Source organism: Oxyura jamaicensis, chromosome 7 (assembly GCF_011077185.1).
Source record: "Oxyura jamaicensis isolate SHBP4307 breed ruddy duck chromosome 7, BPBGC_Ojam_1.0, whole genome shotgun sequence".
NCBI lineage: Eukaryota > Metazoa > Chordata > Aves > Anseriformes > Anatidae > Oxyura > Oxyura jamaicensis.
The window spans coordinates 23,326,206-23,351,257 of record NC_048899.1 but is presented as its reverse complement, the minus strand read 5'-3'; the positions used below and the strand labels follow the sequence as shown (position 1 = coordinate 23,351,257).

General features: G+C 42.3%; 1 protein-coding gene across 1 annotated transcript; it reads right to left on the bottom strand.

The window, feature by feature from the left end:
- Positions 1 to 46: 46 nt before the first annotated feature.
- On the bottom strand, positions 47 to 23,169 carry LOC118169684 (protein mono-ADP-ribosyltransferase PARP14-like). Its single transcript, XM_035331184.1, is given in 18 exon segments — positions 47 to 1,287; positions 2,910 to 3,084; positions 4,657 to 4,802; positions 5,342 to 5,950; positions 6,039 to 6,245; positions 7,509 to 7,676; positions 8,512 to 8,574; positions 9,269 to 9,418; positions 10,359 to 10,422; positions 10,901 to 11,122; positions 11,386 to 11,622; positions 12,659 to 14,961; positions 15,996 to 16,232; positions 16,770 to 17,027; positions 20,469 to 20,502; positions 20,594 to 20,733; positions 22,925 to 22,970; positions 22,972 to 23,169. Coding segments are annotated over 18 exon segments (5,490 nt in total). The 5' UTR covers positions 23,113 to 23,169; the 3' UTR covers positions 47 to 997.
- Between the last annotated feature and the right edge of the window lie 1,883 nt (positions 23,170 to 25,052).

Sequence of the window (25,052 nt, the reverse complement as noted above, 5' to 3'; positions counted from 1 at the left end):
CCCGAAGTGCGTCCCCTCACGTAGAGCACGACCCAGCAACGCAACATCAGCTATTTGTATCTACCTTTATTAAAACTGCGTATGCAAGGGGGTTGGCTGGCAGTTGTAAGGCTACAGCTGGAAAAGTGCAGTTTGCGAAGAGTTCAGATGTGCAAATATCCCTATTTACTTGCTTTACAGAACTTTAAAGTGTTTCCTACAGCTTGAGCGTGGTAACTAAGTACATTGCTATAGGTGACAGTGCAGAGTGGTTCTTCTGCAGTGGGGTTAATGTTGCAGTAGTCCCAAAGAAATTAGAGCCCATCTTTACTATCTTGAAAATTCCAGGAGCAATGACTTTGTACATGGTTGTACGTAATGCAGAGAATACATCATGTCCATAATGCCCCTAAGAAACAGGTATGAATTTAGGAAATTTTATCTAGGGAATCACAAAGTATGCCATCACAAGATAAGGCAATGGTGAAACAATGAGTGCAAATTCCAAGTTCTACCTTGGATTTTTGTTTTCACGACTCTTAGCACCCGAGGTCAGTGGATCCCCAAGAATGACTGAAAACTCTGCTGGAAGACAAGGTTATTCCCACTGACATACAGAGTTTTCAATGAATCTTCACAGGCAGCCACTCGGTGCTTTCTGGTGAATACTAGAAGTGAGGGCTTGCATAGATGCATCACCTACTTCAGGCCACAGGTAACGCAGAGCAGCTGCCCTTCCCACCAGTTCCCATCTGCCTTGCCTAGGAAGAAGTCTGGGCTGGTGTCACAGCTCTTGCCTACATCTCCTCAGAACTGAATTTGAAATGTGAGTACTGAAATAGTGCATTCTAAAATATTTGCTTGCCCTGGCCTCATTCAATAATTTGAAGACTTATTTAAACACGTGGATAGATAAACAACCATCTTAAAAATATATAAATGTAAAGAATAATCAAGAATGGCCGTGTTACTTTCTACACATAAAAGGCACCACAATTTTCAGACTATTAAGAATATTCTATCTCCTGAAAGTAATAAGGTATTCTGGATATGCCTGAATGTCATTAAATATGACAAACATCTTTGGTGAACTGATGTTATCAACCACGCTGTCATAGAGGTTGGTAGGATCTGCTGAACTTTTTGGTGGTGGAATAATTAGTCCTCCACTCCCAACACAATATTCTCCAGTGAGGACCCGAGCCTGGTACATGTATTTTCTGCCATTCGTATCTGGTCTTGAATAAGTATCCTGAGCAGAGTAACTTGCATCAACAGCAAAGTAGGTTCCATTCCCAATGCTTGCAGCTGTTTGAAAAGACATTTCAAATACAATTAGTATTCTTATTCCCATAAGAATTTCTAAAGCTACCTTTTTTCCTTTTTTTTTTAATTTATTTTTTATTTTATTCTGTAGAAGTTATACATGGGCTACAGTCTACCAATACAGGTCTAGTAATAATCCTTTTTATCAAAATCGAACATGAATCCCCTTAGATATCAGGTAAATACCAACAGAGCTAACAATAACCAGGTTTTCACTGTCCTTTCGTAAGGGTAAAAGAGTTCCTCTGTTTGTTTAGCCTAGTCTTTTCAACTTGAAGTGACTATATAATTGTAATTACAGTTTTCTAGTTATACTTCACAACAGGAAGTTAGAGGAATCATGTTCCTTTGTCTGATCTTGATTTCATTTTTTCTGACATTGATAGAAAGCTGTTCAAACCAGATAGGTCTGTCCTATCTGGGTGCTCTAATCTGGGTAATTTTAGATGGCTACCCAGTCTGACAGAAGGAAAGCATGCCTTTCCTATTGCAGATCATGGCCGAGATGGAGAGGTAGATGTCAATACTTGCAGGCAGAGGGAGGACATGAATCTCGGTCTCACACCCTGAGTTAAACTAAGTTCCTGGCACCAAAAAGCAGGAAAGCAAAACTATGTTTCCTCTGGTTGTGTTTTGAAAAGAAATGGTGGCAGCTATTTCTGTCATTCATTGTGTGCATATCAGGCTTCATTTTCTCAAGAAAATTTCAGCCTAAAGGATCCAGACAGAGAAATACCTACTTTTTAAAACTTCAGCCTGGTCTGAGTCCATCAGATCTGAGTTAAGCTGTCCAGGGCTCTCAAGATCAAGTCAGCCCTAGGTATCTCTTAGGCTGGAAGTCTAGTCTTCAGGCTTTCTAACTTGCCTAGTTTCTCCCTATATCTTAAGGCAGAAAGCATTACAAACAAAAAGTAAGGACTTTGGAAGTAAGGTTGCAGAACCTTTAAGAGCAACTGGCACCTTGCAGGCCAAGTTCCACTACTTTGGGTCCTGTCCTTCATCTTTGAATGGCACCAGATTAGAAACATTACATGACTGTACTAGAGGAACTGGACAAGACAATCTTTAAACTGATGCAGACAGTCTTTCAGCTAAATGTTTAATGGTTGCCCCCAGCAACAATTAAAGGGGAATAATTAATTCATTAATTTCAATTGATTTAATTTGCATAGAAAAGGTGGGGTGTGGGATCTTCTGACTGCTTGTACTGTCATCTTTGGAAGCAACAGAAGTATCTGCACCTCTACTTTGCTAGCTGGATTTGTATACGATGAAAGGAGATACCAGCAGCTAGTTGGTATCTTATCCAAGGATGCTAAACAATGGCTCCCATTCCTCTCTGCAGGTAGATAATACAAAAGATTTCTCAAAAGCTGCCTAGGTTTGATTTCAGCATGGGAAAGCCTTCTCTGATACCCTGTAAGCAGTGAAATTCACAAACAAGGGGTTAATCAAACAACTTGTTTCCTCTGTCCATGCAGACTGTGCTCTGGCGTTGTTTATTTTGTTCTCCAACTTTATTTGGTTTTCATGTCATGCTGACAGCACTATAACTAGCACTGCATACAAAATCAGGAAATTAACTGCTTTGGATAATGACTCACCATTCAATCCAGCAAAACCACGATTAAATCCATTGTAGTTGATTGTGCTCAACGAGGATGCAGCTGTCCCATGAAACAGCAACTTCTCATTATCTTCCTTTTTGTTCTTCGAACACAGAGATTTTTTTTTGATTTGGTAGGTCTGCCAGAGGGAGGGATTTTGTACTCTTTCAATCTGCAAAGTTACAAAAAAGAGCTATATTTATGCTAGTAGGGATCAATATTTATCACGACAGCAAAACAGTAAGAGCAAACCAAACTGAAAGAACGACAGTAATTTTCACTATGCCCTGTTAGTGCCGTTCGGGTTAGGGGACTGAATACATGAGCCTCCTGGAAAGCAGAAAGGGAAGTAGCTTACAAAAGGGTTTTGAGCTTGGTAATTTTTAACATGCATTTGTCTTGCCTACTCTGTCAGTTACATGGTAGCTGTGCACTGGTATTTTTAGAACAGGATGCTTTACCGCCACAGGGCTTTGATGAGAGATGCATCCTATACATCCTAGTCATCCTTACTGATGACTTTCCCACTAAAGGGCAGGCTGTAATGATAGCATTGTATCAAACTTAAGTTTCGTTTCTAGATCTCAGTATGGAAATCATAATTACTTCCTTTGGTTTGTAGCTATGCAACCCATGAGAAAAAAATCCTATATAAAAATTAATCAGTGGGAGTTATCGAAGCTGCTGGTTCCCTATGCCAACAACGTGAATATAGCTTAGGAGGAAACTGTCTGTCTGCATCCAAGTATAATCATAGAGGCATTGCTGCAAGAGCTTTCAATTTTAAATGGAAAAAGACTTCATGTCATTACCTGATTTCTCTCCGTTGTATGCTAATATTTTGTTCTATTCCCATTTTAGTGACCATGCTCATTACAGAAAATTTTTCAAACAGATGCTCTCTTAATTTCATCATATTTTCTCCTATTTATTGCCCCTCTTGATTCTAAATAATTCCATCTTCTACCTAGCAATTAAATTGCTGTACACTGTTTTACAGGCATTTCAATAAAAAGGATCAAATTATGACACTTCAGTTCAAACCAGCACCCTAGCTTGAAAGGTTCTGCCTGGGACTGACAGGGAAGAAGTCTATTCCTCCAGCAGTAAAATAGTGAAAAACTTTATGACCAGCCTGCAAGGACAGGGCTGCAGAGAGCTAACTGGGCAGCAGGCTCTCCCATAAGGAAAAAGACCTGAAGAATGACCTCTCTGCAGCCCCGAAGGTTTCCCAAATCTCCCACAGGACAGATTCCCACCCTACAGATTGACAGTCATATGTTCCGCATTTGGTGATTAAATCTTGTCAACTTCTGGCAATGAAATGAACTGCAGAAGAGGAGGCAAAGTTTAATCCAATGCATAACTGAAAGATAGACACATTCTTCTCTCTTAAATTGTATTTCTTATAAATAATAGAACTTCCAGAATTAAAAGGAACAAATATTTGTTCGTGCTTCCATTTGGATGTACCTAATTGGATGTACCACATTAACTAGCAAATACCACATTAGTTTGAGAGTCAGCTTGAAGACTGAGGGTCACTCATTTTGCATTACTAGGAAGGCAGAAATGGCCGTGCAACTCTTAGGAAATTTCATTTGATTTACACCCACACTGTACAGTGTTGAGGAGACTGACATGGAAGGTGTTTTAGGTTGCAGACATTTTACAAACAGACATTTAGAAAGCATATTGATGTTTTTAGCCCCAAAGTTCACTTTTTCCCCCCATAGGATTTCACCTTCTCTATGACAAGGTTGTGACAGGTATTCTGAAACCTGTTCTGAACTTCCACGTATTCCTGACACGATGGCTTCAGGGTAACGAGTTTGACCAGTTCATCTTGCATGTCTTCCCACTTTGCGGGGAGCTCTATTGACTGCATATCTGCAAAACAGGACTTGAATTATTATCAGAAATACCTAGCTTGGTTAAGTAGGTGTCTTACAAACTCAATTGCTTGCAAGGAGCTGAGAGGGCAGTACGTTATGCAATACTTTATTCCAAAAGTGTTCTCTCTCTTCAGTGTATCATTGGTACCATTAAGACTACATTTTTTCTGGTCTAATTATCCCCATACCAATACCTAACTAGAACAAGTTTGAGAACCACAGAAGAATTATACTCATTCTTCATGCACTACCTTCTTTGTCAGACTTAAGCATGAAAACTATGCTCACCAGTCACATACGTATGGATAATTTTTGTATTTAACATAAAAGTTCTGATTTGGATCATACGTACCAGTATGAATTACGGAAGTAGAACTGCTGGCTATGGCATGCCCAGCAAAATACAGAAATAATAACTGAACAAATAAATAGGGAGTAGCCTACTTGTTTGGAATACCCATGTTTGTAATTATCAGAATTATAATTCAATAATCTCTATTAAAGTTTTTTCTGATCAACAAAGCTGTAAATTACCTTCATTCTTTGGCACACGTTGAATGTTTATAGTACTTCCTTGGTCATCACTAGCCTGTAGAGTATTCAGATCCACCACGTAGTTCTTCTTGGTAATTTTGACAGCAAGATGTGTTTTTTTAGCTATTTTGGCATCCTCCAGCTGCATATTTGTCAGTTTATCAAAAGCAACAAATTTATCATCGTTTCTTTGATACCTCCATTCTACTAGGTTATAAACAAGTTCTGACTTGGACTGTTCTTCTTGAGTATCCTTTATTTTTTTGATCATTTTCTGAATTTCCACAGAAACAGCAAAGACATCCCTGCTAAGACCAGAAATTTTAATGCAAGGGGGAGAACAGTTCTTCTCAAGCTGAATGGTAACATGTTTTCTTCTCTGGAGATCTGTCAAAACCCCAAATTGTTTCTCATTAAAACTTTCGATTAGCTCATCTGAAATACAGTTTTCAAACTGCTCCTTTAAAATTAATTTTATTATCCAAGACTCAGTTGCATTCACATCTTCTTGGCTTTCTCCACAAATTTGAAATGTAACGATATCAACTTTGTTCTCCAAAACCAAGGGCTTTTTCTTCTCAACAGATGTTTTTCTGCCCCAGAAAAATGCTGTAAAGAAATATATGTTAATTATTAGTTTTGTTTAAAAGATCTTTAGTTCTGTGAGCCAAGGCACATGGAAAACCCACCTACTTACATTTTAACAAAGAGATCAATGATTCTGGTGTGGATGAATTTGAATCTTCTCTTTTCTTCATGCTTTCATAAAAGTCCTTGAGCATATTTGTCTGGAAGATGACTATTTTAATTTCTTTCAAATGCTGTATCGTTCTTCTGCTTGCAAATTCTACTATAGCATCCAACATCTCATCAGCTACCTTGTCTGGACTCTGTCCTGCCTGACCTAAGCAAAAATAAAAGACAGATATCAGACAGTGAGCAATATATAAATTAAGGCAGCGTCCGGAAAGCAGCTCACATCCCCATCTCACACAGATCGGTGTCACTGCTCTCCCACTGTGCTTTCTTACTAAAGCCCAGTGCCTGACCTCAGCATTACATATAAGTCTGGGAGCTCCAAGAGCTGACAGCCAATGCACACTTGGGAAGACATTCTGGGACTCTCCCTCAGTTTACTCTCAAGCTTCAATGAGCATGTCAACCCTAGCATCCCCTAGATTTCTAAACCCCACCTTCATCTCCTTCATCACTATCTCTGTCTGCATCTTTAAATTGGGTACCAAAGCCAAGCCATATTAAATTCAGTGGAGGATTTTGGCACAAGCCTGCAGCCTCTTTCAACACAGAAATGGGAACATAAAGCTCAAAACATTCCCTCTCACTCCCATACACCAAACCTGAAATGCAACCTAAAGCTTACCCTGAAACATTGCTGGGACCCTTGCAAATTTCAGCCACAACATTCCTTGGAGAGCCGCTGTGGCACCAGCACGCAAACAACGTTGGGAGGCCAGGGGACCCGCCGTAACCGTTACTGTGGAGTCCAAACACTGACCCACAGACCAAGCTCCTATCCTAATCTATAACACTGAGCAAGGAACAAGTCAAAATCTCTTTTTCCAGTCAAGAGGAACTTTAGGCTGAGAAAGACACCCTACTTTCTTCAAGGCCTGCTTCCTAAACTAACCACAAGCATAAGCCCAATAAGCTAGCCTGCCTTCAGCCCTCTGGTGGAGTAGGTAGGCTGAAACAGAACCCACAGGTACTCTGTACCCAACCCACTGTTTCTGTAGTCAAGGTACACTGTTTATGTAGATAGGTGGGGTTTTGGTCTCAGAACTCCATCTCTCTTCATATACAACCCCCATCCCCAGACCTTCTGTGGGGCTGAAATCTCAAAGTAAGCTCTATGGGAAGTTTGACGAAAGGTGCAGGGCGGCCAGCTGAGGCACATGGACTCTTTGGGGGCAGAATGTCTTTTCTGAAACAGTATCTTTTCTTTACGTGTTCCTGTTTTTAAAAAAGCAGCATTTTTTAAATGTGCTGGTGAAGTTTGAACTGACCACAATGAACTTTCACAAAATAGCAGTTTACACAGTTTCTTGTAAAAGTCTACATAACACCTCTATCAGATGTGTTAATTTTGTCCCAGCTTCTGAAATACCCCCCAGCACAGCCGTGATCAGTTTCCCAAGAAAATACAAACCTGTTCCAATTGCTGGGAAGGCAACAGATGTGTACATCCTTAGCTCACACTCATTAAGCACTTTGGAGACCTGATTCTTCACATTGTTATTGTGAATCAAGTGGATGATTTTATTGCACGACAGTTTGCCAGAATTTGTAGTAATAAAACCATTTTGAACCTGCCCAGCTGGAAGAGAGAAGATAAAAAAGGAGACACAACATTTTCAAAGAGGCTATTTTCTGATAAGACAACTGTTTATACTGATGCTAGTGTACAGTGGAGTAATAAAAACTAGGAGTGGAAAAAAGTAGAAAGAAGTCCACTGTGTGCTTTATTATCCTGGTTTTAGTTGATTCAAGTTTTCTCTGTAAATATTCTGATTTCAGATTTTCTTGAGACAGTAATTCAAGCGATTGTGTGTTTTCTGTTTGACTGCAATATCCTGGGTTCTCTCCTGCAAAGTAGTTTCCTATTAAGTACAACTTAACGAATCACGTTCAATTTAAATACAGCTCGCTTTTATTTAAAAGCATACCAATGGAAATGCACACAGTTCACTTATAGATGGAAGTCTTTCTTGTGTCACTTATTCCTTGAAAGCTCAAACTGTTATTCTGCAGAAGAACTGAATGTTTAAAATAATAGCATTGAAATAATGACCAACTGATTTAAGAATCATGGAATGTCTTAAAGAGCAAACCTGCACCTGCTTGTCAAGGGGACTGTTTCTGTTCTTAAGTCAGGAACATGCCTGTGTAATTTCAGAGAACAAAAACTACATTATAGTATTTTCCAAGCATTTATTAGCATCAGAAAACTGTACTGAACTTCTGTTTGGTTGTGAAAACAGAAATTCTCAAAGTGTGTGTCAGGGCCACAGGGCTTTCCAAAATTCCTAGAAGTGTGAACTTATTTTTTTAAGATAAAATAGTTATGTTATCAGTATAGATACTTATAACAACAACATTACGTCTTTGGAGAGAAGAAACAAAAGTCTAATTAAAAAATGCATTTAACATACCATACTGAGCACATTCTTCTTTCACCTGGGAACCAGCAGCATCCATAATTGCTTTGAAAACCCCTTAAATTATACCAGAAAAAAAGCATACACATTCATTAACTGAACTATTTCTATTCAAAACTCTAGCCAAATTCTGTACTCTATGAACCTCCCCAAATTCTCATGGTTCAAGATCTACCGAAGTATAAAACCTTGCCAGTTCCTCTGAGTTCCCTCTATGACACACTGTACTGAATGCAGAGAGAACGCTGCCTTCATTATTAATAAGAAATCATTAAAAATGACTCGTTTCATTGTTCTACCAGACAACAGTATGCCCTTCACCAAACCCTCCAATTGCTTTGAGTTATATCATTTGGTGTCCTTCATTCTTACAATTCACAATGTCACCAAAGAATCTTCGGCTTTTTACAAGTGGGTTTACTAAAGCAGAGCTTTGGCTTATAGTGAAATATATTAGAACAAGAGCATTTTTACAGAATTATATCTGATTTCAAGAATCCCTTTTTTTTAAATAATTTTTAATTTTAAACTAGAAAAATCTCCGCAGACCTCTTCTGAGTAGTTTGGTACCTACATGGAATATTCAGAGTATGCTAAAACATTTTACTTTTTCCTGAGAAATCACCACTTTCTATTGCATATCTGAAAAATACTTCATAATTGTTTCACATATGGACAATTCTTTCCCCTTCCCCCACCTAAAGGCTAGCACAAATTTAACCACTAAATAAATACATATTCAGTACAATACCTGATGTGGCATCAAATGTTGGATTTGATATATTTACAATAACCTCCGTATCCTCCTTCGTAATATCTCCACTATTTACTTGGAGCATAATGGGACCAATCTGCATTTCATAAACTCCCAATACTTCAGTTGAAACAGACCTGATGAAATCTGCGAGGAAAATAAGAATATCTTAAAATATTTCAGTTCTAGTTTGGGGTATTATTCTCGTTCATTGATGGAAACTTTAACTTATCCTTTTGAGGAATTTATTGCCTACTTCTCTTTATGCAATTTCTGAAAGCAGGAAGGTGCAACATTCTTCCCATTTAAATACTATGAAAGCGAAACCAGTTTGATTTGTGTAAGCTCATGCAAACGCAATTCAGAAAGGACTGTTGGGGTTATCTGATCAGACCAGCTCTGTAAGAGACTTTCCTGCGTGAACTCTTAAATGACATGGAGTATCCAACTTAAGCATTACCAGTAATGGAGATCCTACCACACCGCTTTTCTACATTATTTCATCTTTACCCTTACAGAAAGAATACCATTCCTTATTTCTAGTCTGAACTTACCCAATTCATATTTCATCTGCACACTCTTAACATTATCTCACCGATGCTCCCAGTAAGTGAGAAGAGAAAAAAAAAAAAAAGCTATATATTCTTAAGAATAATTGTCTGGTATTGATGCAGTTCACTCCTATGATTTTGCTACTGTGTCAATTAATGAATGGAAAGGAAGTTATCCATTCTCTATTACCCCTATACGGGAGAGAAAAGGTACAGAAATACGTGTTATTTATGGCTTACTTGGCAATGTGATGCCAAGTTCTTGTACCCTCCGAGTTGGAGTATTAATGGTTCTCCTACCAGGATATCCTCTTCCATGTAATAAGACTGGTCTCATTAAGGGATGAGCATGCCCTCAACAAAATAAATTCCTCTTCAATATTTTAACAAATAGAATTTAAGAATGATGGTCCATTAGGAGGAAAAAAAAATGCTCTCCTTCTGATGACATTTCATCTGTTTCCTAGTAAGAATAAAAACACTTTGCAGTATTTACATTCTCCCCCATGTCCCACCTCCTGTCCTACAAAACTTACTTGGCTGTGGTGCTGCATTACTGCAATTCTCAGTTACCCTATGTTCTAGTTCTCTGGTAAAAGCCTAGGAAGAGAAAAAAGGGACTAAAGATAGTATTTCAGGGTTTATATACCAAATATTTAGAAAATTAAAATTAACAGTCACATAGCTCTTGTTGCATTTTACAGTAGTAAACACTACTGCTGTTAATCGTTAGGTATCATTAGCAGTAGCAGAAGCCTCAGTGTGAACAGCACGATAACAGATATGGTCTTTGCATTGCCAGAACTGGCAATCGCTCTGTGAAGAGATTAGTGAGCATCTTCAGGTGTTTACAGCGCCGACAGTGAGGCAAATTTTATCTGCAGCTTGTGCTTGCTGAGAGTTTACAGTTCAGAGATGTTGAATGAGACACCGGAGTGCCATCCCCTTTTCATTGGCCCAAAGTAGTAAGAAAGTGCTGAGTTACTACCTTAAGAAAGCAACATATAACTAAAATACATGGTTAAGGTTGGACTAGAACATTGTGTAACACCGATGGCTTTGCCCTGAGAAGACCTACCTGAATGTTATCCGTGTCATTTGGGTGCAAGACAAAATGAACTTCCTGCAGAGTCTTCAGAGTGTGACTGCTACTGAACTTGAATACCTCATTAAACATTAACTTAGAAACAATAGTTTTAGGAAATCCAAATCCTCCAGTTCCAATAGCTGGGAAAGCAACTGAATTCAGTCCAAGTTCTTCAGTTTTCCTCAAGCAGTAATTGACTGTGTCTTCTAGGATCTGTAAAACACAGCAACCTTTTTTTTTTTTTTTTTTAAAGGAAAAAAAAAATACACTTGTTTCATGTCCTATTGGATCTTTAGAGACTATGCTGGTATAAGAAAACATTTTTAGTCCATTAGGGCATCTTTAGGTTCACAGAAACAGAAGTAAATAAGAGTCAGTTTGCCTAAAACAACTATTTTAAATGCTGAAACTTCAGGATGGGGTCCAAAGTGAATCTGTTTTCAAAATCAAATATTGTAAAAATAATTAAAATGTACCTTCAGGGACTGTCCTTTTCCTCTGTCCCACCCAGGAAGTACAGCATGAAGCACGAACTTGCAAGCCAGAGCGCATCCACCGGTGCAGAGCACATTCACTTGCCCATACGTCTGTCCTTGTTTTTCCTTGTCAAACTCTGCCTGGAGTTCTGGTCCAGCCTTTTCCAGCAAGGCTTTGCAAAGCGGCCCCACACCAAACTGCAAATCTGTGCCAATGCTGTTGACAATAACATCCGTCTGCAACAAAATCACAACAAAAATACCTATAGCCAGGAGAGATAGGGTCATCCATTGCCAGTAAATGCTGAGTTGTCAAACGCTGAGCAGAGGTTAGCCTGTGACTCACCTCGTCTTGAGCAGATGTCTGTGTTTGGGCAGGTGAAACAAACTCAACCCCTGCACTCTGCCTTATCCCCTCTCCCCAGACCCAAGCCTTTCCGACATTTCCTTGTTGATGAACTGCAGCTGCACTGCTTCTTCTCCAGCATCATCACAAGATAAAAGTTGTACGTGTTGTACAAAGCACATGTAATGTATAAACTTTAATGTATCTTTCCTCCCTCTCCCTGAAGTGGGACTGTATACTCCTGGTCAGAAAAGCAGCATCTCACACACCAAAAAAGGTGAAAGAGGGTTGCTGTGCCTTCGTGAAGTAAAATAGGCAGACCTCCAAAGTCTGTTGTTTGCTTTGCAGTTCCACTGGAGGTGTTTTATTTACAAGTTATTTAAAATTTGTGTCACATTGAGATTTTTTTTTACATCAAGTATTGCTCTTCTGTTTTACAGACACCAAAATGACAGGGGAAGCAACCAATATTGGAAAGAAAAAAAAAAAAAAAAAAGTCTATACTTTGGCAAACAAGCTAAGCATGGACTCTTCCACGGGACTGCTTTTCTGACTTCCCTTAATATCTAGCCTAACTAGCTATAGATCACATAAATACTCCTAGAAACCATTATAGTATTTCCCTTTAGGAAAAAATCAGTCTGTTTTACATGTTGATCCTACATCTGGAGAACAAATAGAACCTGGCTAGGAACTTAACATTCTGAAATTCGTGGCTGCCTCTAGAAATGGCTTCAGAATGACAGATCCCAGTCTGAAATCTGTCAGTTCTGCCATCTAGATTCCTCATTTGGCAGGCACGTGGTCTCTGTTTCCCTACATAGCAATTATCTTGTAAAACAATATAACCTAATGTCCTTCCTCTTCTACTAACATTTCAAGAAAATCTTCACATGAAGTTAGAGAAGTGGAAAATTAAAGACCTACCGTGGCATCTATAATGTTTTTCTTCTCCACTCTGATGAGCAGTCCTTCGTTTGTTGTCAGCATCTGCTCATTGTCTCTAGCCTCCTGAAGAACCTCTTTTCTCTTCTCCTTCTGGCCTTCCTGCAGTCTAGGACTTGTAGACTGTGTTGGCAGCAGCAACAGGGAGGATGACTTAGTTGTAAATACTTTTTTTACAGTCTCACTCAGAACCCGTACCTTATCCTCTGTGATATCCACAAGATGAATCTCCTTCAAGCTGCTTTTCCCCTTGGATTCTTCCAAGGTTTCCTTGATGGATGACACAATTGAATTTGCAGACATCTGCAGCGGGAAGCCAAAGATCCCTCCACTTACAGAAGGGAAAGCTATAGAACAGCTATGGTACGTTTCAGCTAGTTGTAGGCTCTTTTTAACTGCTTCTTTCAACAAACGCATGCACTTTCCTGCTTCATCCTTCCTCCACCCGCACACAACAGCATGAATGATGTTTTTGCAGGGGAGTTTCCCAGCCCCTGTGATAACCACATGCCCGGGCTGCAATCCCTCATTCTTCCTCACCAGCTCGTCATACTCCATTTGCAGCTCTGGACCAGCCGCTTGTAGCAGTGCCTCACCAAGGCCACTGATGTGTTTCAAGTCTTCGTTTGATGCGTTCACCACAACATCAACTGGGTAATTGCACAAGTTACCTTTATACACTGCTACTTCAACTCCATCTGGCAGGGTTTGCTTGTAGTGGAGCTTTCTCTCCGCTTTATCATCAACTTTTTCACTCTGTTGTTGTTGTTGATGTTCTTTTTCTTTCAGACTAATCAAACAATTAAATTTCTGCTTTGCCTCTAAAATAAATGAATCTTTCCTCTCAGTGAAGAACTCTTTGGCTCCTGGTTTATCAATCGGCACATCTTTCCAGTAAAGGGATGAGAGAATTTTTTCAAATAGGGTGACTGCTTTTGGCACTTCTCCTTTTGGTCCGCTCAGGGAAATACACAGTGTCTCAGCCTGAAAGTGCACTGTCACACCTTTTTTTCCCAATTCCTGATAAACACCAGATTTTTCCTTCTCTACAAACTGCAGTACTGCCATTGACTTAGCTGGGATTACTTTTTCCACGTGTGTGTTTCTATCTATAAAATCATAAAGATTCTGATAGACTTTTTCTACAGCCTTAGAAAAGCCAGTAATAATCACTCTACTTTCTTTTCCAACATGTTCATCAATGACTACAGTTTCCTGGGAAGAATTGTGCTTCTTACGCAAGAAGGCAAGATGATGACTCCACTCCTTCTTCTTCATGACTGCAGAGTCTTCCACGTCAATGCTTCTATATGCTAAGCCTGTCTTTATTTGCTTTTCTGCTTCTAAAAGATCTTTAGGAGAATCTCCATATAGCACCACAGTATCATCCTCAAGCTCATAAAAAGCATTAATATTATTCACAGTAAATAATGTCTCTGACATTGTTTTATTATTTTCATGCTGTAGATAGAGGAAAACATAGCGGTCGACGTTAATTGATGTGCGTGGCATATTCAACACCCTTTCCAGTAAGTCAGCTTTGATTTTATATACTTCTGCAGGTAATCCACACAACTGAACTGTTTTCATTGTGTCATCATAGAAGATCTTTAAGTGCGGATATTCTTTGTGAATATTCTCTTCTAGCCCAGAGTTGCGCAAAAGTGCGTATTTCCCTGGGATCACCGACACAGAAATTTCTATACTTTGTTTTTTCCTTTCACTTTCCTTCATGGCTTTTTCCATGCATTTTCTCACTTCTTTCTCTGCACTGTCCACTGCTGCTCTGGTGCCTGCTATCACCACCATCTCCTCAGAAACATCAGTTTTGATCAACACACTGCCTTCCACCAGTCTGTTTTTCACATCTTTCCAGTCCGCCGAATTTACTTTACACTTTATAGCTGTGTAATGTGACATGATACGTGAGAATTCAGTGGAAGCATCTTGCTTCCATGTCTTAATCAACTTAACCATTAGCTTCTTCTGCTCAGACATAGATGATGATGGACACAACATAATTTCCGGGTTCATGCAGTCTGTCTGTGGCCATTTTATACAACAATGGCAAATTGCCATTTCCTGGTTTATGTCTTGTATCAGTCTCTCTTGCCTTTGTAAAAATTGCCAGACATAGGGATCTAGTGGTACCACGACAGGGTCTGGCATCTTGGTAACTGGTCTTTCTTCTCCATATAGAGCTGTTCCCAGGGAGTGGTAATATGGATGCACTGAAATTGGTGTCTGTTCAAGTAAGTGCTGCTTTTCCAAAACAGTCTTTAGATCTAAAAGTTAAATAAAATAACTTGTGGGTTTTTTGCATTAGAAGGAGCTGGTTTTATGTCTTTCTAATTTCCCAACCACTCTGTAGGTGTGGCTCCAAGTAGTTTAGTAAATATGCTTATGCCGCTATTTTCCTGTATAGCTGCGCCTGGCTTTCATTTTCTAAAGAAATCCCAGAACAGAGCAGGGCCAAATCACATTATTACTATGAAACATACCTTACTTTCAGCCTAAAATAAAAAATCGTTGTCCTAGTACTTTTTTTTTTCCTAGTTGGAACAGACAAAGAAAAGGAAATTACATATTAACTTAATGTACAAACTATTCATAAGCAAATACAGAATGCCAGAAGAAAAGCAATTTAATTAATGCATTTAATTAATGCTAAAGGAATTTACTAAATCAGGAGTCTCCTTACACAGAGGTATTTACCAGAGCTTAGGCTAACAGCAAAATTGGGCAGTGATTCCACCCAAGGAGTAGTAACAAGACTGTTATTTAGCTTTATTCTTCACAGATAATGAAGAAATTTGACCTTAATTAGTTTCTGAAAGCTAACTGTTAAAGTCCAAGTCATTAACATCTCCTGCTTCTTCTATCACCAAGAACAATTAATGTTGTATCAGAGATAAAAACTTCTGTAAGAGGGAAAAAAACATCCATGGGAACAACTCATGCACAAAGCAGGCATTAAAGTGAACTCCAGGTAACATAAAAAACAGAGATTCTGAAATCCTGCACATGCAGCAATATTTCTAAACCCTGAGATCTGACCCAGAATTTACTTAATGCTCGGTCACAACACCTGATAAGACAGGATCAGAAAGATGCTCAAACTACTGGCCAGGGTTTGAGCAGAAGCTGCAAATCACTTCTCAAGAAGGCATGGGACTTCCCAGGAACAGGATGGCATATGCTGGCTTTAGCAAAAGGAAGCCAGGCTTCTCCTAAAGCCCAAATTTCAGTAATTTTCTTTCAGGTCCTCTGCCTGGAAGCACCTTGCTCAGCTTAGGTAAGGGACAGGGACAGCCATTACCTTTGTGATCACAGAAAGTAATGATAGCTGAGTTCTCCTCGGGGAGGAGCTGGATGTCTGACACAGGCCCACCTCCATTTCGTGCACTCTCGAAATAAACTGTGATGTAGTCTGTGGAAATGTTATCTGGTATGTTTTCAGCCTTGATGCTGCAGGTCACTTCAAGAAGCCTGGCAGTCATGTTGAATTTTTTTAATCTTTTGTTCTGTTCACATTTGTTGAAAAATTCTTGAGTATCTGTAGACCGAAAAAGCAGTATTAACTGGACATGTTTTCCTGAACCATTATCAGTCCCATTTATCACTTCTGGCATAGGAATGAGCTGAGTCTACTTCCCATGGTATTTCAAACAGAACTGCCTTTCATGCCAAATAACTCAGTGTTGTAATAAAAAAGGGGAAATGGACACAGTCATGTTACTTTCTGCTATCAATTACAGCTATGTCTCTTACTCATCTCCTGAATATACTAAGCACTTCTCACTCTTTCATTGTCCTCTGGAACTGAGACCAAGACTGAAAAGTAAGACAAAAGCAGTGAAACATTCTCTTCCAGTTTCAGTTTATGAAGTTGTCATAGTCTTTTTTTTGTAACATTTGGAGCACAGACATTTTCATGGAGCTGTATATAAAACTTTCATTTTCCTTGAGAGACTACAGCCCAGATACGGGGTTCAGAAACTGTCTGAATCTCTAACAGGAGAGGAATTAGGCTCCTAAAGCTACTATCCGTACATACACATGGAAATAACTGACAGAATTCACTGTGACTTACCAATACTTTTCAGAAAAGTAGCTACAGCAACATTTAATTCAGGTATCATTTCCACAATGAACTCATCATCTACAGCTAAGCCACTGATGTTCTCCAACAGCATACTTATGTATTTTGCACTGCATCCTTGTACATTTTCAAGCACCACCGAAGGCGACATCTCTGCAGGCTTTTCTGCAGTGTTCTCCGCAGAGTGAGGTCTCTCCTGAAGGTCAGTGTCTGGAAGAGAACTCTCCGTTTTCTGCAAGGCTTCTGCCTCTTTTTTAACAGAAAGAGAAATAAGCCATATTCTATATTGGTACACATTTCTTGGAATAAATATATGTTACTTTCTCTCCTTCCCATGAAGAGATATCGTCTAACCAAACATATGCTGCAGGGCACGCTGGGGCTTTTTGGGACCTAAAACAGCCTAGAGGTGATGTTCTCTCTAGCCCCAATCATAACTGGAGGTCAAGGTTGCTGCTGAAAGGGATCTGAGTGAACAGATTTTAACAGGGATACGTGAAAAACAGAGTGGATCTGGAGAATACACAGAAGTTGTAAATGAAACGTAACCAGACTAACCCAGGCCACGATTTGATATGGGTTAGGTAATGGCAGTTCGGCTTGGAAGAAGGCTGCATCAAATGAACATGTACACCAGACAAGCAAGCAGTCCTCAGCATCTGCTGACATCTAGCTGTGGAATGCTTGCGAGCAGCCTTTGCTTTTTCCATCTGCTCCCAAAGTAAAAAAATGTCTACGCTGCAGCTGCTCACAGGAGTCCTCAGGAAAACCCTGGAGAGTCACCGCAGTAAGTGGGTGATCACGGAGAAGAAAACCATACTGCACGTAAAAAATGGTCCACTGTGGGGAAGAGGGGACACTGCTGGTACAAGCAAATTCCACCAACCGTAGCAGGGGGACCCAGTCATCCTGGTGGTAACCAATATACCCACGGACACACTGCACCATCTGAGGGGCTGCAGGCAGCCTCCTTAGTGGAGCAAAAATATCCACGAGTAAATGAGTCCACTGACACAGGCACTGCTGTGTGCCTCTAGGATAGAGGCAAGTCTGTGATAAAATCCGATGAAATAATTTGCCACAGCCCCTCGAGCACTGGTGAGAGCTGTAAGAGACCCTGAAGGTTCTGCATGAGTCTCTTGGCCCAGGTGCAGACATAACAAGCCCCAACACAGCTCAGTACGTCTGCGTGCACTACAGGCAGCTCTGTGTGACTGAATGCAAAGCCTCCTGGAGAGCACCATGCACCACTGTCAGCACAGCACAACAGCACTGAAGGACCCGCGGGCACAGCATTTGGCAGGGACGTACAGCTGCTCATCGCAATACACCCAAACATCCTTTTCCTGCAGCTCCTCTGAAGTATTCCCCGCCCCAGCCTGCACAGCCAAAGGATCACCAGCCATCACCCGACACACAGAAATCATCAAGGCATCAGCTGGTGCAGCCACAACAAAATTTTACAGAGAAGAAATGACAGGGGGGGCAGATTCACCTCAGCAGCTCTCTCTGGAGCTGCTTGATGTTACGGGGCACGCACCCCACCGTTCTGCTTGCCAGGGCTAGCAGCGGCAGCAAACAGGAACAGAGGGAGAAAAGTTGCCCCATGTGCCAACAGGGGGCAGAGAGGCTTTTCAGGTTCCTGACACACTCCCAATTTCAGTGGTCTGTCAGAAAGAACCCAAGAGGGCTCAGCAGGACCCACCAGAAGATGCTTCCACCCAGCAACCACCTCTGGGGCCACCACCCATGCAAACAGAGGCAGCTTTCCTCTCACCGACAAACAAGAGTTGCTTTGCTTATGCTCAAAAGCATCCCAAAACCATCCAAAACCCCAGGACAGCACCTAACAGACGGTTCCAGGAGCTGACTAGAGACTCCCAACACCACCGGAGCCCCGCACCCTGCCGCAGGCCCGCCCAGGCCCCCAGCGCCCCCATCCCTCAGAACCACCCCTACAGCGGCGCCCTCGCCTCACCCTGCACCAGTCCCGGCCCCGCAGCATCTTCTGCCCCTGCACCCGCTGTGGGGGCAGACATCTTCGCCCCGCGGTCCCCTCGGGGGTCCCTGCTGGCAGTGGGAGCAGGCCCCAGGCAAGAGGGAGAAATCCAGGGTGATGGGGCTGGAGCTGGCGGACGCGCCAAGAGGCCGCGCTCTGCTGGCTGGGCGGTTTTATTAGTGACCCTGACGTACAGCAACAACTGATACCACAGCCATAACATTTACAGGAGATAGCCTCCTTCAAAGGCTTACCAGCATAACCCTGACAAGAGGAAAACAAAAGGCACAGCTGCAGAAGCCACAGCTCTATGCACTCTGCTGCGATTTTACTCCTCTCCAGATCACTGGAATCAACCATGCCACCAGGCCCAGCGACCAAAGTGTGAAAAAGCCCATGATGAAAGCTGACATTGAAAAGAGGAGAAACATACACAGCAGCTTTGAACAGGAAGCAAAATGCACGAGCATAAGCACTGACAAACTTTCTGATGAACTACTCTTTCTTGGTGGCCAAGCATTTATCTTTCACCGATGCAGGTGTATTTTGATGTGCAGTACTCTTTTCTAGAAGCATGACTGCTCCTTGAGTCATAAAACTTGCTAGAATATTGCTGAAAGAGGATCTAGCCAAGCTCACTGAGGTACTGGTGAGATGGGCCATTTTACAAAGCCTCCTAACTGCAGGGAATGCAAAAACACGAGGTCTGGGATTAAGACCTTCCATATATAGGCACTTAGATGTATGTCTCATTTTAGAAGAGTTATGCAGGATATGAGAACTAAATCCCTCTCTAAAGATGCTCCTCTGGTGAAAATGGCTAAGCCTGGCGAGGTGAACTCCATCCTTGGTGAACATGCCTGGCTAGTTAAGCTTCCTTGTATCACATGATCCAGGTTGCCAATCTCAGAAATAAAATTTCAGCGCAATTCCTGTCCCAGTTTTGGCTGCAACAGAGTTAATTTTCTTTCCAGTAGCTGGTATGGTGCTGTGTTTTGGATTTAGGGTGAGAATAATGTCGATAGCACACTGATGTTTTAGTTGTTACTGCGCAGTGCTTACACTGAGTCAAGGACCTTTCTGCTTCTCAGCAAGGAGGCTAGGGGTGCACGAGAAGCTGGGGGGGACACAGCCAGGAGAGCTGACCAAAATACACCAAAGGGATATTCCATACTATATGATGTCATGCTCAGCAATAAAACTAAGGGAGTTGGGCAGGGGGCTGGCATTGCCCAGGGACTGGCTGGGTATCGGTCAGCTGGTGGTGAACAATAATGTTTTTTAACTTTTTTTTTTTCTCTTTTCTTTTTTCCATTTCTTATTAAAACGTATCTCAACCCACAAGTCCTCTCACTTTTACATTTCTGATTCTCTTCCCCATGCCACCAGAGAAAGTGACTGAGTGCTGTGTGGTGCTCAGCTGCCTGCCAGGTTAAACCACAACACAGAACTAAGCCCCTCTCTGGAGATGCTCCTCTGAAGAAAATGGCTATTTCAGAAGCTAAAACCAGACACATGATCTAAGTCTGACTGGTTATGCCTGACTGGTTATGTTTCCCTTTATCACCTCAGCCAGGCTGCCAAACTCAGAGAGAACATTTCGGCACAACTCCCCACAGAACGGGAGATCTGTGTGAAGAAAAGCATTGTTTTTGTTTTACAAAGAATCAGAGCAATGGATAACATTTTACCTTTTCTTTGAAGGTTGCTCATGGCATCCGGAGCCTAAAATAAAATTAAAGCAAATTATGAATAACTGATGTGGCACTCCCATCATTGTTTCAAAACTCTAGTTAGGATAACAATTTTTATTCACCTTTGTGTGAACTAATTTTTCTTCAAGTGCTTCCTCTTTGGTAGCTACTGTTGTTTCAAGCTCCGTGACAATCAACTTCAATTTTCCTTGTATTCCCAAATCCAGCTCATGAGTCTGTCTCTCAAGAACACGTTGCTTCACTAAGGAAAATCAAAGAAAACAGTGACAATGTGATTAGAAATACAACTTTATACTTTAAATCCTGTGTCACACCCTACTGCAGCACCGGAGTCCCAGGACAAGCCCTATGCCTCTCACACTCTCTTCCAGCCAGTGCCAAAACAACGGCATGGGGCTGTGTTCCCTCAACTTACCAGCTGGGGAGAGTCAGCACCTGGGAAGCATGGTAAGACAGAAAAAAAAAATTATATAAATGCATGCATGTATATATATATATATTTATATATTTAACATAACTACAACTAAATGCTTTCCTCACTCTTGCATGTTTATATTTCATATTTTGAATATATATCTGTAATTATACATTAACTTCTATTAATAGATTGTTTTATTCAAACTACAATTTAGAGGATATTACTATGCATCAAATTTAATAAACATGTATATATATGGATCTATATAGAAGATTCCTAGAGCCACAGAATCCTATCAGTTGGAAAAGACCCTTAAGATCATCAGGTCCAACCATCCCTAACGCTACCAAGCCTATCACCATGGTGCAAAGCACCACGTGTCTCTTAAATACCTCCAGGGATGGCGATCCAATGCCTAACCTCTCTGTGATGAAATTCTTCCTGATACCGAACCTAAACTTCTCCTGAGGCAACTTGATGCTGTTTCGCTGCATCCTGTCTCTTGTCACCTGAGAAAAGAGTCTGAAACCTACTTTGCTACAACCTCCTTTCCAGTAGTTATAGAGAGCGGTGAGGTCTCCCCTCAGCCTCCTTTTCTCCAGAAGCAACCACCCCTCAGCCGCTCCTCATACATCATTTGCCAGTCCCTTCACCAGCTTCCTTGCTCTTCCTTGAATGCATTTCAGCAACTCCCTATCTTCCTCATAGTGAGGAGCCCAAAACTAACACAGTACTCAAGCTGCAGTCTCACCAGGGCTGAGTACAGAAGGACAATCCCTTCTCTGGTCCTGCTGGCCACGCTGTTTCTGATGCAGGCCCACATGGCATTGGCCTTGTAGGCCACCTGGCACACGGCTGGCCCACGTTCAGCCAGCGGCCGACCAGATCCCCCAGGTCCTTTTCTGCTGGGCAGCTTCCCAGCCACCGTTCCCCGAGCCTGTGTCGCTGCGGGGGGTGGTGTGCCCCAGGTGCGGCACCCAGCCCCCAGCCTTGTTGAAGGCCATGCCGCTGGATGTGGCCCGTCAGTCCAGCCTATGCAGGTGCCTCTGCAGAGCCTCCCTCCCCTCAGGCAGGTCAACGCTCCTGCCCAGCTTGGTGTCAGCTGCAACCTTACCGAGGGGGCACTCGATCCCCTCATACAGATTATCGATAAAAATGTTAATCAAAGCCAGCCCCAATACCCAGCTCTACAGAACACCACCAACGGATTTAACTCCATCCACAACAACTCTTTGGGCCTGGCCATCCAGCCACTTTTTTACCCAGCAAACAGTACATCCATCCAAGCCACGAGTGGCCGGTTTCTTCAGGCTGTGGGGAACTGTACCAAACGCTTTGCTAAGTCCAAGACCACGGCACCCACAGCCTTTCTGTCATCCACTAAGCGGGTCATCTTATCATAGACGGAGGCCAGGTTGGTCAGGCAGGACCTGCCTTTCGTAAAGCTGTGCTGACTGGGTTTGATCGCCTGGTTGTCCTGTACATGCTGTGTGATGGCACTCGAGGTTATCTGATCCATGACCTTCCCTGGCACCGAGGTCCGATAAGTCCTTGGATTTATTAATTTGTAGCCTAAGCATTAATCAAGAAGCCACCTAGAGGATAGTACTAAACACTTAATTTAGACGTATGAAATTACGTAAATCCATATATTGTATATTACATGTTATAGAATCCATATTATGCATTATACAATATATACCTGTGTAGTAGATTTGAAATGGTGAATCAAGGAGTGGCTCGGGTTGGCAGGGACCTTAAGGCCCCCCTAGCCCCCACCAGCCCAGGCTGCCCAAACCCCATCCTGCCTGGCCTCGGGCACCCCCAGGGACAGGGCACCCCCAGCCTCTCCGGGCAGCACCCCACAACTTACAGTCCAACCTACAGCACAACTCGGAGCGTGCATCTACCTAAAAAGCCTGCGGAAAGAGTTACACCTCACCTCACCGACACCTCACCCAGCACCTCCCCGTCCCCTCGCTCGCCCCTGGGACCCCTCGGAGCAAACCCTCACCGTCGGGGTGGGTGAAGCAGACGAGGAGGTGTCCGCCCCCCCCCCTGCAGCTCGCACTCTCCGCCGCCCGAGCGCTTGTGGCTCTGGAAGTAGAGGAGCAGCTTCTTGCGCAGGGCGGCCGGCGGCTCGCCCTCGCCCCAGTCGCCGCGCACCAGCAGCGGGAAGGCGGCCGCCCGCGGCCCCGACATGGCCGCCCCGCAGCCCCGTCCCGTCCCTCGGCCCTGCCGTCCCCTCCCTCGGCCCCGCTGCCTTTCGCTTTCGTTTCTCCTCAGGGCGGGCCCCGACCATTTCCCGGCACGCAGCGGAACCACCGCCGGCGTTCCCCATCGGGGCGAGGCCTGAGGTGGGCAGCGGCCGGCCAGGGGCTGCCATCGAGCTCAGCCCCTCAGCGACCCCGCGCCTTCAGCCGCGGCGCACCTCAGGCGTTGTCGGAATCACAAAACTTGTGTTTCTCCACCAAAAATGAGTTTCTCCAAGGCTGCTAAACCCAGCACCTGTCATGCTGCTGAGACAGCGACCGCCTGCGTTTCTAAGAGATCTTTCTTAAGTCTCTTGGCTTCAAAAGGAAAACTTGAGGCATTTGGGCCCCTGGCACTTTGCCCTTGGTGACTGCTCACAGGGAGCTCCTGAGCCTGCACCTGTACAAAGCCCCACAGCCTTTCCCTGAGGAAGTGGCACGCTGCTCCTCGCTGTTACACTTGCGAGGCTTTTCCTTTACCCGGACTTGTTTTTCTTCACCAGTGCAGTAACCTCCCTCACATCGCTACAGCTGGAGTTATCTTCTTCAAGGTCCCGCACTTGGGCCTTGAAAAAGGAGTGTTTTCCCGTTAAGTGTTGCCACTGACTCACTGCACATCCAGTAATGGTCAACGTTTTTCCTGTCTTCTGAAGTTCAGCAAGTGTCCCCACCTCCATGAGTATAAAAAGTTCAAGTTTGAAAGACTAAAGAAAAATTGCAACGTGAAGAGTTTGTATCATGGCCAAGACAGGCTATGAGTGCTTGCTGCTGTAAACTGCACTCACTTGAGGGTTTTTTTGAGCACTGTTTAGTTAACTGAATTACTCTCTTTAACCAGAGATAACTACATATCCTTTCAATCTGCAAAACAGTATTAATTCTTAATAAAATCTTAATAAACCCTTAATAACACTGGAGAAAAGCTAATTACTTTCAGAACCCCACATGAAGTTTCATTTTTGAATGGCTGCTGGGGACATATGAAAACTATATTAGCCAAAACTTTCAACTAGTAGCGACCTAACTATTAAAAAGAAGTAACTGATAATTGTCTCCTAATCATCCAACCGAATAACAAGACAAACCTGATAAATTCAGCAGAGCCAGGAACTGCTAAAAAGTTGGAGGTGCTGCCGCACTCTGCTTTCTCAGTAGACCTCACGACAACTGATGCTGTTAAAAGTTTTTTTTTTATTATTATTTATTTATTGTCACTATGCTACAGAGATTATATCGCTTTGATTCTCCCTGCACCCCCAATGAAACTCTGAACTTTGGCTTGGTTAATTATTACCTCTTTGAAATAAACTATCTCCTCAAGCCTTGTCAAAAAGGCCTTAACCTAACCAACCAAACAGACAAACAAACCTCACCTCCCCTCTTCCAACACACGCACCCCTTGCCTTTCTTTGCCCTGTTTTCTCCTTAAGATCACAGGAAGGGCACTACAGGTAGATTACAAGTGCAGGAACACCTTCCTTACGCTTATTTTCATGGCTCTCTTAGGCTGTACCTAATTAATTTGGGTATTAACTAATTGCAGAAGGTTGGGTGAGGTTTACAAATCCTCTTACTGATGTGCCCGGGAGGGCTATCATATTAAAATCAAGCAATACCATATTAGAGAATTCAATCCCCAAGTAGTTGCCTATAAGTGAGCTTTTGAAAACCAATGCTAAATATCTCAAGCGATTGTTTTAGACAAACACAAGCCATTAACTACAATTAGTTCCTTTATTGAAATCCACAGTAAATGACAGTCAGCATTATAATTTATGATAGCTTCTCATACTCTATCAGAAATGCAACGGCATGCAGTCAGTGGTTGAGAGAATGTCTCTTTCAGTCCCCCAGCAGCACTACCCACTCTTTATTGCAACTAGGATGGCC